Raw genomic sequence first — 14,968 nt, 5'->3', positions numbered from 1 at the left:
CGAGGAGTTTCTTCTTCCTTTATTTTATTTTGTAACAAAGGTACAAACGGTGTAAAACTGCATCAGGCTGAATGTAGGAAATATAAATAAGTCCTGAAGCTCAGGAGCTGGATCCAAACTAAAAGCTGTTAAAGCTTAAAAAGTCCAAGTGCGCTCCATCATCGAGAATTTTCCAGAGTCCAGGTTCAGCTCAGTCTGCCGGGAGGAGGAGGAGGAATGTCGGACCTTCAGAACCTGAGAGAGTTCCTGTGTGTCGGAGAACCAGCTCCCTGCAGGGGAACGCTCCAACACCAACCGACCGGCCTCCATCAGTTCCTGAATTGTTGAACTGTTCCTTTAAACCGTCTGCGGCTCTCTCTCTCTCTCTCTCTCTCACACACACACGCACACACACACAGACACACTCTCTATAACAGCGTCCTCTAACCGAGCCGACCGTTGGGAACATTTAAAACATGGCGAGCAGTCAGAAGGCACCTGTTCAGGTACAGCGCTGGAGGGGGGCGTGGAAAAGCTGGCAGCCAATCAGAGAGCAGCTCACTGTCCAACATGGCGGGAAGTTAAAACAAAGCCGCTGCAGTTAAAGGAGCGTCCCACCTGTTCTACCGCACACCTGCCTCGTTTCTCACCTGGTTCTGCTGCGCCCAGCTGGAGTTTCAGTCCAGAACTGGTTCTGGAGTTTAAACTACATGAATGAGGCTCACTATTGGTTCTCCAATTGATCAATGAGGATCAATCACACTGCAAAAACACCAAATCTTACCAAGTATTTTTTACAAGAGTATTGGGGCCATATTAAGAAAATATAGTCAAATTAATATGGGAATAAAGTCAAAAATGAAGAGAATAAAGTCAATATTTCTAGGATAAATTCATGATATGGTTTAGCATAGCTCTAATATGCCATACTAAGAAAAATACTAAAATTACAAAAATAAAATCATAAAATTAAAATAGTCAATATTTCAATAATATCCATGATGACTTTATTCTAATATTTCCCTCTTACCCCTAAAATAAATTTGATTACAAGAACAAAGTTGAAACATTATGACTTTATTCTCATATTTTATAATTTTCCTAGTTGGCCCAAATATTTTGTCATGGCGCCATACCAAGAAAAAAAATTATATTATGAGAATAAAGTCATTTGGGAATAAAATTTATAATATTACAACTTTATTCTCATAATAATTTTATTTTCTAAATGTTCTTAGGGTAGCCCTAATACTCCTCTGTATTTTTCTTCTAGTTTTTAGTGAAAATATCGTAGTACACTTGAAATAAGAAAAACAACTTACAAGCAACTTTTCAGAAAAATATAGGAGCTTTAAATTTATAACAAAGGAAATATGTCTGATGATAAAACCAGTATGTTTTTGTAAATACTCATAAATTATTGACTTAAAACAAGCTCCTATATCTTGAAAACATTTACTTTTGAGTAAATTTTGTCTCATTTCATGTGTGCCAAAAATATTTGCACTAGAAAGTAAAGCAGAAATACTTGGTAAAATTTTGTGTTTTTGCAGTGCGTGTTTATCAGGCTGATCCGAAACAACCAAACTGTCCCTGAGTGAGAAAACGTTTCATCTAAATGTTCTAACATGATTCTGGTTCAGTTCTGAACTAAACGGGTTAAACGTCTCTGAACAGGTCAAATCCAACAGAACCTTCCCTCCTCTGCAGAACCCGTCCTGGTGGTTGGGAGTTCTCCTTTTCCAGCAGCGCTCTGTAGCCGGACCACTCCTGTCTGCTATCGCTGGAGGACCAGCAGGGGGCGCCAATCACTTCAGGAGGGCCTTGTAGAGCATGAGGGAGCGGGCCGAGCTGCGGTCCTGCTCCAGACACAGGATGAAGTCCCTGAGGTTGACCCGAGTGATCCGCTGCCGGAGCTGCTGCCGGGATGAGGAGGCAGAGGAGCCGGAACTGGATCCCGATGTCACCTGAAGGGGGCGGGGTTAGAGAGTTAAACTACAGGAAGTCAAGAGGAAAACTGCAGAGGAAGTTCATGAGCTTCTCAGATCCATCAGTCTATAAAATAAGTCCAAATCAGAATGTTCTGCTCTGGTTCTGGAGCTGGGCAGCATCAGACTGGGTTTATCTGTTTGGGATTTTCCGGTTTTTCCTGCCAACAGGAGGACAACACCGCAGCAGATTCCAGGATGAAGCTTTCAGGGTCATCAGGACGTTGATTTGTCTCTGTCTCACACGAGGCCTAACGATTATTCTGATGATTAAGCAAATAATGAATCTGGCACATTCTGCTGATTTTTCATTTAACTACTTAAGCATGTTTTTTATACATCAAAAAATACAAGTAAATAATTCAATTACTTTTTTGAAAAAGAGATGGAACATTTTATTTTCTAAGATACAATAACAGCATTTATTTAATGTACACTTGATTATTTGTAGCAAAGGCTATTTATAAATGCAGTATGGGGCTAATCTGTTGGATAAACCGATTAATAACTACACAGAAAATGGAGCCTAAAAGGAATATTTTTTAGATTTTGAACCTGGTGAATCTGAGTCTATGCCACAGTACAAATGATTTTCCTTTATCTTAAATGCAATATGTATGTCTATATAGAGTATTGTTTTTGCTTAATTACTGCTCTAACTGTTTTTCTTTTGGCAAATAAATTTTTTTGAGTCTGTATACTCAAGTTTACTTAATTGATTACTTAAATTAGTTGGCAATTATTTAAATAATTGATTAATAATGATTAATTTGATTATTCGTTCAGCCCCAGTTAACTCCTCACTAAACTTGGCTTGATGCTCGAGTCCTAATTAGACATTTGTTCGACTGAGCAGCTCAGAGTGTGATAGCTAAAATAAAAACTGTGGAGAGAGATGGATTCTTACAGTTCATGTTAAATGAACAGAATCAGAAAATCTCCAGCAGCTGCTAACAGAGTCCAAACCCCAGACATGAGGGTTAGAGGGTTCAGTGTCTGCTGAGAACATGGCTCCCTCCTCCCTCCCTCCTCTTAGCCTGTGGCTCATTTCTGCAGGGCTGCCTCCAGGGTATAGAGGGCCAAGGGGCTTCATGAGTCCCGTTAGCCCCCCCAAGCGGACTCTGACCCCCTTTGTCTGAGGAAGTAAACGCCTACGGGATGGGGGAGGAGTCAAGAGTCCAATATCCTCTTGCATGTTATTGTTTACATCCAGAAAGACGATTCTTTTACATGCCATCCGTAGCCACTCTGCTGCAGTAGAACAACTTAACTAAATGAAACCAGGAGATGTAGGTATTATTAATTTAGTGCAGTGAGCCACAGCAGAGGGAAAAATAACTCAGACAAAAATGTTAATAAATAACTCAAAACCACTCCTACTCTTCTACTTTTCCCCCTCTCTCAATATGTTGCCATAATAACTAACTGAAAACAGCTCCACTAATGGATCAGGACTCAACACCAAAAAACACTAAACCAGGGGTGCCCAATACGTCGATCACGGAAGGTTTTGACGGAAGAAAATATTCTTCACTAAGCCTGAATAAAAATATTCACTAAGATCCTAAACGTTTGTAGCTTCATTAAAAAAGAATAATTATTTTTTAAAAAAATCAACGAGATGTGTTAAAATTAATAATCTCAGTAATTATTGTTTGCACAAGATGTTGCGCAATTCAGTGCGTTTCGGTCCCATTAACAAAAAAAAAAAGAAAAAAAAAGGCGACTCAAAGACCGACTGACGAGCAGAGCAGGAGTTTAAATTAGCTACTCAACCACCGCTGTGTTCATGAGAGGCTTATTAATGATCGAGGAATAAATATCAAGCCTGGAAACGTGATATCGCAACGGACTGAATGTTGTGTTTTTAACATAATCTCTGCTCGGCTTGCGGGGCGCAGGCGGTTGCCACGGCAACGGGTGTGCTAAACGACAAAGAGACAGAAAGTAAAAAGGTAGGAGTGGTTTTGATTTGATCACCTGTTCGGGTTGTTTTACCTTAGTTTACCTTTGCTGTGGCTCATCACACCCGCTGCAGTTTCTGAACATTCAATAAATGACAAACTTGGACTAATGACCTCGTTCGTATGTGAGTAAACGTCACAACAAACATCAAATAGGACAAATATATTTCATTAAGTTTTAACTAATTCTACCGCGATAATTATGTGAAATTAAATTAATTATATCCCAACTTCTGAAGATTTGCCTTTACCTTTTCTGGGCTCTTTGGTTAGTTTCTCATATTTCAGTCATCAAACCAAAGTTCAGATCTACCCTGACTGACTGACACCTGCTGGCCTCAGGTTTGCAACCAGCTCATGACTGAGAGACCAGTGAACTGCTCCCAGTGTCGGAATCTCACTGAGGAAGAAACTGCGTTAGGTTTTCTGTCACTTTATTATTTCTGCTACAACTGATGTATATTCGCATATAAAATAAGTCAATAGAGTTTAATTTGCAATTTTTATGTCTTTGTGTCATGAGGTAGATCTCAGGTGGCTGGTGAGAGAAAAAGTAGATCTTGCTCTCAAAAGGTTTGGCCACCCCTGCACTAAACCATTTCCCACACAAAGAACAGAACATTCAGTCCATTACAATTTTATGTTTCTAGGCTTGGTGTTTATTTTATAATTAGTATTAAATGTTCATCTGAACACAGACTGAATAATTATTAGCTACACCTACTCTACTGATAACTTGTCAGAGTTGGTGTGTAGGTCACCATTTTTTATTTTGTAACTGAACCGAACCACCAAATTCCACAGCACACCTACATGTTAAGGATGTCAAAGTCAAGCTAGCATAACTGACCTACTTCCATCTCCCTCTCTATTTTTCCTCTTAAATTAAAACGTTTTCCTGACCTTGTTATCTCATCGTCGTACTCTTGACAATTATTAGGAAAGCACTGCGTCGCTTTTTCTTTTATATGTCATGTGTATATTTAAGATTTAGCACATTATGTTGACAACTTGACAGCTAAAACCAATGGTAGCCATTGTAGCAGCTTTTTGGGGATCTTGCATGCATGATGTCACACTACAATGTGTCTATGTCATCACAAGGTCACATGATCAAACGGCTGATTACCTCGCTGCTCGCTGAAGCTCCGCCTCCTGAGTCCAACTTGCGTTTCTTTCTCGGCCCGATGGCGGCAAGCGCCGTGAGGTTGGCGTCTCGCTGTCGCATCTGAGCCAGTTCCTGCTGCTGCATCTGTGGACAGGAAGTTAAAGCTGTTATGAAAGGAAGTTGAAGTGGTTCAAACAGGACGTTTCCTGTCTCAGAGCTGAAGCTGAACGTGAAACCTAGCCGTACCTCTTTAGCCTTCTGCTTCAGCCGAGCCTGCTCCGGATCCTCCTGCCGGGCCCGACTCTGAAAGAGAAACAAAATGTGACCCATTAGGCTTCTTTGACCAGGTGAGGATCGCTCCATGGTCTGATTTTAGTCTGGTCATCCACTGCACAGCGCATGCAGCAGTAAAACTAGCTCACCAAACGTTCTGGAGCTCAGTTTTGGTTGCTAGGTAACAAGGCTTGGCTCTGCTGAGGTTGCTAGGCAACGGCACAGTGCCCATTAACTGTAAAAGAACTTAATCTTACCAAATATCTTTGGTCTAGTTTCTAGTTCAAATATTAGTAAACATCAAATAAGATAAAACTAACTTACAAGTAACTTTTCAGCAAAGAAATAGGAGTTTATTTTAAATAATTAATTCTTTAATACTGATTAAAAAAAGTTAAAGTTCAGTAAAGTTTTTATTCGCTCTGACTGGAGGTTCTACATTGTGACATCATCATCCAGCTGAAGTTGAATTTCAGTCTCTGCTTCGCTTTCCCCAGATCAGGTTGAGATATAGAGTTAATTAAACAGGTGTTCCGTTGCTATAGCAACCCGTTTGGTACCTTGGCGGCTTTCAGCAGCATCTCGCGCTCCTGCTCGTCTTTCCGCTGCTTCTCCATCCGCTCCAGCGCTTCGAAGAATCGCAGCTGGGAGCGAACGTCCGACGACTGCTCATAGGTCAGGTTTCCTTCATCCTGAGGGAGGAAGGCCACGGATTGGTTACCGAACTGACAGGAACCCGGTCAGAACTGACAGGATCTGGGTCCGAAACGGGCAGCTTGCAGGTTATCATCTATTTAACACCCTGATCTGCTTCAGTAGAGGTGATTATCAGGTGATGAAAGATGAAGGTAATTTTTTTAAACTAGAGGTGTCCAAACCAAAGTGCAGCCCAGGGGCCTCGGAATAATTTTGAGTGGCCCTGGTGAAGAGTGGTAAAAACTTTCGCTCTCCAGCAAAAGTTATTTGATCCAAATGGAAACTTTTTGTATTTTTTGGATGGGATTTTCAATTAAAATTCTTTCCTCTTAAGTAGAAAATGTTACAAAAAGCATTTTACGTTTTTATTTTAAATTCAAATTCAGTTTTGAAAAATCCAAAATACTTTGATTCCCAAGGGAAATTATATAAAAAGAATAAAGAATACCATTGGGAACAAGGATTTATTAAACTTGGCCAAACACAGCAAATGTTTATCAGGAATACTATATTTCTTTTATTTAGGTAAATCTACAATAATTAATAGTTTTGTAACTCATTTCATCCACAAACTTTGCTAATTGCTGAGCAAATAGAAATAAAAATGCAAATAAAACTATTTTCCATATTTAATTTAAAGACATTATGTCTCCTGAGTACTTTGACCAGACAAACAAAACATTTGGACTCTGCCATCTTAAACCATATTGGGCTTATTAAAACACTTCTCAGTTATTTATATATAAAATCTGGTATTAAGAGCCACTATAATCTGTGTTATTCCCACGTTCTCTGTGACCTCTCACCTTTGCACCGTCTGTGCGGTGCTGAGCGATCACAGAGGCCTTTTCCAGAAGTGAGCGCAGTCTGGATTCGGTGGCGTGTGAGATGAGGTTCACAACCTCCAGAGGCACCTCCGTCACGCCCAGCTTCTTGGCTGGGGAGCAGAACCAAACAGAACCATGAGAACCATCAGAACCGAACCAGCATGAACAGTTCAGCTGGAAAGAAACAATTAAGCATCTATTGCTCTCAATTACTGAAAATGCACCAAAATGCAGCCCTGACCATGCAATTGGTGTTGCAGTGGCTCCCCCTGCTGGTCAAGATGAATATATAATATTACCTAAATAATGGATGTACTGACCTGAGTCCAGGATGCGGCGGTGCAGAAGGCCTGGCGGCAGAAACGCTTCGTCTTTACAGGACCGGATCTTGGTGCCGACGAGCTCTGAGCTGGTTGCTAGGATACGGGCGTTTTCCTCGTTAAGGTTGACTCCGGCCATTGAAGCCACATCGTTGATGTCGTCGTCGTCTCTGTGGAGGTTCAGCGAGAGCCAGAACTTTTAGATTTGACTGAATGACTGGAAGTTCAACGTCCCGACTAAACCATGAAACTCTGAGCTGATGAAGCCCGGCTCTCCAGCTCACTGTGACGTTTATTCAGTTATTCATTTCTCATCACCACCAGGAGAAAAGTTACACATCTGACCTGCATTAAAAAGGTCACTTGTAATTAGTAAAACTAAAAGCAAGCTGGTTGTTACTATAGTAACCAGTAATAAAGCTGCTGAAGCTGAATGAGCTTTTTATTTTCACCATACAGTCTGACTCAAACACACATTTATTGATGTTTATTTTGAGTTTATTCGGCTGTGATTAGGTGATTATTTCTGAAGCTGAATCAGAAACATTCAGAATGGCTGTAAAACCAGTTATCTGCCAGGTTAGGTATGAAGTTTCTGTTCCTGGTGCTGATTGGACATCAAACCCACCTGAAGGTCCCGCCCCCGGGGTCAGTCGGTTTCTTCTGATTGGCCTGAGCTGCCAGGTGGACAGGAGCTTTACCTGCCATGGTGGTGGGTCCCCGCAAGAGTGTGGCTGCAAGGGGAGACGATTCAGAGAGGGCAGGTCTGAATGCATCGTTCACTTCTCCTTAGTAAAATTCAAGAACTTTTTAAGCATTTTCAATGTAAGTTTTCATACTTTTTCACTTTGGTCATGACAAAAACACAAATAGACAGTTTCAATTCACTATTATATGACATTAATTGAGAATAAACCCAGAATTTAAAAAAAAAATCTCCCAATTTCAATAACTTGAACATATGGAACCTTAATTCCAATTACACAGATCAATAACTCATTCCCGTTGCCATTGGGAATAATGAATATTCCCAATGGCAACTATTCAGCTGTAACATTTTTCAAAGTTAGGCTTTAAATGTAACTTTAGATTGCACCACAAAATACAAATAATAGAAAAATAGGCAGCTTAAAAGGACTTTATATAGAAATGAAACATTTTCCAGTCCTTGAAAACACCTAATTGAAATTCAAGCACTTTCAAGGATTTAGGTCACCCATTTTTATCAGCTTCAGCCTCACCTGGATGTCTGATTTGCTGACTGAGGACCACAGGAGAACGGGTCTGGATGGTCTGGACTGTAGCTCTGCCCACAGCCTGCAGCAGAAAACAAAACATCATCATGTTTATTATTAATCACCACTGAAATCACAACCTTGTTTAGACATATTAAAGCTGACATATTATGCTTCTTTGAACAGGTTACGATTGCTCTATATTGTTCATGACACTTTTTGCAGAAAATCACGTTTAGACAATAACATTTTAGTCTCAGTTCTGCTTATTTTGAGCTCCCTACAGAATGAACCTCATCACTTTAAATCCAAATAAGTTGCATGTAAGCTAAGCCTGTCACAATAAATCAATTAATCAAATTAATCACATGGTAAACTTACATGAGCTCAATAATTTTCATTCTCATTAATAATTTGTGAAGGGCAATTCTGTTTACAGAAAGTTCATAATCTATTTTTATGCGTTGCTAGGTGACAGGTGGAACTCTGCTGGTGTTGCTAGGTAACAGGCTGGGCTATCCTGGGGTTGCTAGGTGACAGGTGGAACTCTGCTGGTGTTGCTAGGTAACAGGCTGGGCTATCCTGGGGTTGCTAGGTGACAGGTGGAACTCTGCTGGTGTTGCTAGGTAACAGGCTGGGCTATGCTGGTGTTGCTAAGTAAGGGGCATTGTCTGCTGATTTGACGTTACATTTGGAAGGTTTTTGAAACAGCTCATTTTCTAGACACCAAAAAACTTTAACTTATGACCAAAAAATAGCTGGATGTTTATTTTAAACATTTGGGCCATTTTAGAGACCTAAGTAGAGACCTAAAAAAGTGCAAATATGATTTTTTTTTTTTATAGGTCCTCTTTAAACCACTAAAGCAGTGAAGGATGGGTTGCTGAGTGTTACCGTGTTTGTGATGGGTGGAGTCAGGCGGACCGTGGTTGCCGTGGCGTTGACGGGCAGCCGCGGCCTGATGGCTGCTGCGGTGAGGGAGCCGGGGGCGGCTGGAGGCGGAGCTGAGGTGGTGGGCGGAGCCGTAGTCAGAGACTGCTGGCTGTTGAGCAGAGTCTGACGCAGAGCAGGGAGGCTTTTCTGAGGAGATGCACACAAAGTTCATCACTGCAGGAAGCTGCTGGTGGAGGTTTGTGATTTTATCAGCAGATTTCATCTTAGACAACATTGCAGAACCTCATGTTTTCTAATTTGGGGTATAAAAGTATTCATACTGAAAACATCTGGTACAAACCTAAACACATGCAGAATGTGTTCAGGTTCTGCACATTCTGCATGAATGTGCAATGGAAGACTTTGTACTAAAGCTGCAACTAATGATTACTTGATTAGTCGTTTATTGTCACAGTTAATCAGATAAAAAAGGCATTTTTTCTACAAAATTATAAGTACATTAAAATAAACATAATTGCAGTCAGTTTAGAATAAGAAAAAAACTTTTATTGCATAAAATGCAAGAACAGATTGATTTAGGCTTTCATCATTTGTAGCAAAGGATGAATCTGCAGCTAAAAATATTTCTAACATCAACATGTCAAAAACTCAGCCTTCCTGCTTGGCTTATCAGTATGCTCTACACGAGCTGACCTAGTCATTATTTTTTATATTAATCTGTTAATAAACGGACATCAAAAGGTGCTTTTTGATGTCCATTTATTAGTTTTAGATTCACCCCGTTTTTTTTGAACAGGGTGAATCTAAAACTTGGTAGAACATATTTACAGACATATTTTTTATTTTAATTTTATTGTTTTTATATTTTTGTACAGTTTGGGCTTAATTACTTTTCTGAGTGTGTTGTTCTTTCATCAAATTGCCTTTTTTAGAGTCTGTATACTCCAGTTAATAATGAATGGATTACGAAATTAACTGATGATCACTTCAATAATCGATTCATCACGATTAATCATTACAGCCAATATTCACTCCTTTACCAGCAACTATGGTTATTAGCCTGTAATAACCATAGTTACAGTCTGATAAACATTCATTCAAATCTAATAACATGAATATTATTAACATGAATAACACATTTATTAACATGAAGTTACTGTAACTAGCAATATTTTCACTTATCTAATTTTATATTTTTTTATAAATGTAGTTACTGACATGCATAGTCATTAACATCTAGTTAATACCATTTTTAAAATTTTATAATTCTTATAAAATATTAGGATTAATAACAGTAAAAAACAGAGTTCAATTACCACAGCAATTAGAATCAGTTAACCTTATTTGCAAATGCAGCTTTAAAGGCAGAAATATGTATTTTTTCAGGACAGGTACCTTGAGGAAGGGGATGAGGTAGGGCTGTGGGGAGGACTTCAGCTCAGCCTGCAGCCGAGACGTGAACTCCTCGGGTTCGATCTTTGCGTCCTGAAAAGATGTTAGAGCGCAAAGACGTGAAGATGTGAAATATAACGGCACAAAGACAAAGTGTTCAGGGATGTAACAGACGGACACATTCAAGTTTTAGGAAATGAAGTCACAGGAACAAAAAGCAAGAGGATAAAAGAGGACACCATGAAGACACGAACTGGACCTGAGGAGCATCTGGATGCAGCAGAGCTGGACAACATGGCTTAAAAACAAAATCTGATTTTTTTTAAAACCATTTTTTTCTCGCTTTCTTTTCTCAGGAAGGAATTACAAGTAGCGTTTATTATTTCAATCATCCCTTCTGTCAGTTGTACGATGGAGTAGAAGCATCAGGAAAAGGATCTTAGCAGCTTACAAGCAGGTCCTGAACGAGGGTCTTCACATTCTTGGACGTATCGGGAGACGGGGAGTTATGCGACGCCAGCTTGATGAGCGTGGACAAGAAGTTCTTGCATTTCTTCACGTTTTCCTGCATTTCCTGTTGGGCACAAATACGTGTGAAAAACAAAGCAAGAGCGGGAAGCCGGAAACATTAGAAAATGACGGGAGCCAACCTGCGACACCACGGTGACCCTGGCGCCAGGCGGGGCAGCGGGAGGGGGCGTGGCGGCGCCGCCGGGTAGCGGTGCAGGCTTGGCGGCGGGCGTCACCCCCGCCGTGATCACCGTGGAGGTTTTCTGAGGCGGCGGCATCTTCACGGCTCCGGCAGCAGGAACAGCGAGGGGCTTCAGGAACAGAGAGGCATGATTAGATCCAACCAATCGAACTGCATGGCTCAAAGCATATTCATGTGTTAGAATGGCCCAGTCAAAGTCCTAACTAAATCCACTGGAACCAAGGACTAAGCGGATGTTATTAGTTAACTGATTGAAACTCATTTTAATCTAATAAAACATTAATCGATAATTAATGGTAAGTTTATTAATTGCTTGCTATCCTAGTCTGTTTTATGTCGGGCTATGATCTGTGTCTTCACCTGTTCCACCTCTCAGCAGGATAACTTACCTGAACAGAGGTGGTGGAAGGAGACTGGACTATTCTGGTGGGAGCGGGTGCAGCCAGCCGGACCGTCTGGGGGGCTCCGGGCACCTGCAGACGATTTATGGTTTGTTTCAGAATAAAAATCACCTGATTCTGATTTTACTGAAATTACAGATTAACTCCAGAATTTATGAAGAAGATCTTCGTCAAGTTCTGATGGTCTCAAACTCACCGTGGTGGCGGTGCTGACCCGGATAGTCGATGTTGTCAGCGGTGTTGCGGGTCTCTGGGTGACCACCGTCTGACTCTGCTGCAGCTTGGCCTGGGCCTGGGCCAGAGCCTGCTGAGGGACCAAGACCAGCTGACCCGTCTCGGTCCGGACCAGAACCATACCTGCAGGAGAAGAATCAAAGCAAGTGATCGAAGAGGTTCTACAGACTGAATGAAACAGAACAGCTGAGCTGGATGGAAATCTGAACCAACTGGACAGACTGGAGAATTGAGAACAAATTAGATCAAATATTTAGAGTTTGTTTTTGTGCTCAGCTTTAGGATGAAACATGAAAAACTTCAGGCAGACTAAACCTGAAAATCTGGGAAAAATTAACGAGAATTCAAAGAATTTCCAGTTTGAGATAAAATGATTAGAACTGAAACAGTTAGTCAGATTAATCATGATGAATCCCTTATTGAAATATTCAAGTAATTTTGTAATCGATTAATTGTTAACTGGAGTATACAATCTCAAAAAGGATATTTGCTGAAAGAACAGCAGTCAGAGCAGCAATTAAACAAAAACTGTTCAAATAAATACATACATTTTGCATTTAAGATTAAATAAAAAATAAAACTTTGTAAATATGTTCCACCCAAAACTAAAGTGGATTAGTTTTAGTTTCACCTAGTTCAAATTCTGTGGAAAAAAATCTTCTTTTAATCATGTTTTGTTATCCGATTATTACTACACTGCAAAAACACAAAAATCTTACTAAGTATTTCTGGTCTAGTTTCCAGTGCAAATATTTTAGTACATGTGAAATAAAACAAAAATAACTTACAAGCAACTTTTCAGAAAGATACAGAAGTTTGTCTTAAGTAAATAATTCCTAAATATTAAGTTCAAAAACAGTAAATGTTAAACTTAGGGCTTCAACTAACATTGATTTTAGCAATCGATTGTTCTGACGATTAATTGGATAAAAAAAAATCGGCATATTCTGCAAATTTTTCATTTAGCCACAGTATTTAACCAGGAGAAGCTAAACTATGTAAATATGTGTAAAACATATCTACAGACAGTGACCAGAGGTTGTTCTTATATGCAATATATATATTTTGTACAGTTTTAATTACTTCTCTGAATATGTTGTTCTGATTGAAACTAAAGACTCCAGATGATCCATAGTCTGTATACTCCATAAAGTCTTAATCAATTACTAAATTAGTTGGCAAATATTTCAAAAAATGTTTTATCCCCATTAATTGTTTCAGCCCTTGTTCCACTTTCAGATTTTTTCACTTATAGAAAAATGTTCCATCTGTCAGTGGATCAAGTACCTTTTCAACCAATATTAAGGACTTATTTACTTAAAACTGTTCTACTTGATAAGAAGAAGTTTTTTGCAGTGCAGCTAAGTCAGAGCGTTTGGATCTTTGAATTGTCCCTCCAGAACCAGGAGCCACCATCACAGGACCGATCATAAGCAGGTGTGTGTTCTCACCTGGAGGGATGGTAAAGCCGGGCGGCAGCTGGATGGTTGTCTGCTGCTGAGGCCGGACAGCCAGGGCGGTCTGCGGGGCAGCCGGCCGGGTTGTGGCGGTCACCAGCTGGGGTCTCTGCGGCTGGATGGAGGTGGCCGCCCCAACAGCAGCACCGGGCGGCCTCACCCCGGTCTGAGCCACTCCGTTGATGGCCGGCTTGGCTGCTGCGAGGGGTGTGCTGGATCCGGTCTGGGTCTGGATGATGGAGGCCTGGGCTGCAGCCGGAGCCGGAGCCGGGGTGCTGGTCACCAGCATCTTGGTGTGCATTAGAGGGTTGTTGTGGTTCAGGACCTGAGCGGCTGATAGGGAGGCTGAACCCTTCGGGTCCAAACCGTTCTGGGCGGTGCTGATCACGGGGCTGGGGAGCCCCTGTAGGGTCACAGCAGGGGAGCCCGCCGGGGATTGAGGAGCAGGGAGTCCGGGTTGTGAAGCCAGGGTCGCGCCGGGTGGAGGGGCACCGGGTGAGCCCTCCACTTTCCCGGCTCCGGTGCTGCCGTTCAGGGGCTGTAAGCTGGGGGAAGAGGTCCGGATTGCCTCCACCGGGCTGGGAGCCAGGACAGCAGCCCGGGGGAAGCTAGCAGCGGGCTGGCTGCTCAGAGTTACCGGTACGGGTAAAGCGGTCAAAGAGGGCGCTCCTGCCGCTTGCAAACCGGTTCCGGTGTTTCTTATTGCCCCGGCGGTAACAGAGGAGGGAACGGTTTGCCCGGACAGAGGCTGGTTGGCGCCCGGTTCCCGGGTCGACCCCGCGGTTTGGTGCCCTTGTTGAGGCTCCGAAGACCCCGCTTTCCCTGAGAGGCGGCTGGCCGCCGCCACGTCCCGCTTCCCGTCCGGATCAGAAGCCGCGGGGAGGTTTCTGTCGCCCAGCTGGGACTCCAGGGAGCCCACCAGGTCGCTGACCGCCTTCTCGTCCACCTCGGTGGACAGCATGTCCTCCAGCGGGTCGGGGGCTCCCGCCATCTTTGATGCTTCGCTGTTGTGCAAATCGTTTTTTAGAATGTACGCATGCGCCGAGGATCCGGCTGCATTCGGAGAAAAGATCTAGATGGATCAAAGATCTAGATATGCCAAATGTTTCGAGAACTGTGGGAAAAGCAGTTCCAAAGCAACAAAATTACACCTTTTTAGTTATTTAGAGTCGAAAATAAAACAGAAGATATCCCAATAAATGTATATAATAATAATAATAATAATAATAATAATAAATAATTTGAAATAGTAGAAATGTCGTTTATTTTCCCACAGTGGAGAAATTTAGGTGTGTCACACCTGCAATCTAAAAGCAGTTGGGAGCACACAAATTCACACAAAGTTAAAAAAAATTAATAATAAAGACATAATAATTTAAAAAAATAAGTAAAACCGTATGGTAAGAAGTTTATAACATTGGAAAAATAATACTGTTCAGTTACCATACTGCACAATACAATAGTACAATATATTATTGTTTATAACCG

The 14,968-nt window shown here is 41.4% G+C and overlaps 1 protein-coding gene across 1 annotated transcript; it reads right to left on the bottom strand.

Annotated features, from left to right (window-relative positions):
* Position 1: 1 nt before the first annotated feature.
* LOC106929243 (transcription initiation factor TFIID subunit 4-like) lies at positions 2-14,509 on the bottom strand. The gene is made up of 15 exons (XM_015006020.2): positions 13,475-14,509; positions 11,986-12,146; positions 11,778-11,861; positions 11,327-11,497; positions 11,128-11,250; positions 10,680-10,769; positions 9,285-9,470; positions 8,397-8,472; positions 7,784-7,889; positions 7,156-7,325; positions 6,815-6,945; positions 5,873-6,004; positions 5,286-5,342; positions 5,061-5,183; positions 2-1,946 (listed from the first exon to the last, which is right to left on the bottom strand). Exons 1-15 carry the CDS (start codon positions 14,469-14,471, stop codon positions 1,788-1,790), a joined length of 2,766 nt encoding a protein of 921 aa, XP_014861506.1. The 5' UTR covers positions 14,472-14,509; the 3' UTR covers positions 2-1,787.
* Between the last annotated feature and the right edge of the window lie 459 nt (positions 14,510-14,968).

This window comes from Poecilia mexicana, unplaced genomic scaffold (genome assembly GCF_051168715.1).
Source record: "Poecilia mexicana isolate PSO_F unplaced genomic scaffold, ASM5116871v1 scaffold_6, whole genome shotgun sequence".
NCBI classification, from domain to species: domain Eukaryota; kingdom Metazoa; phylum Chordata; class Actinopteri; order Cyprinodontiformes; family Poeciliidae; genus Poecilia; species Poecilia mexicana.
Note: the sequence above shows the minus strand (reverse complement) of the source record. Positions and strands in the feature narration are given on the sequence as shown.

Coding starts and splice junctions, on each gene's coding strand:
- LOC106929243 (XM_015006020.2), bottom strand. CDS start 14,471: ATGGCGGGAGCCCCCGACCCGCTGGAGGACATGCTGTCCACCGAGGTG. Junction 11,862..11,985: donor GGGTCAGCACCGCCACCACG/GTGAGTTTGAGA, acceptor AATCGTCTGCAG/GTGCCCGGAGCCCCCCAGAC. Junction 11,498..11,777: donor CTTCCACCACCTCTGTTCAG/GTAAGTTATCCT, acceptor CTGTTCCTGAAG/CCCCTCGCTGTTCCTGCTGC.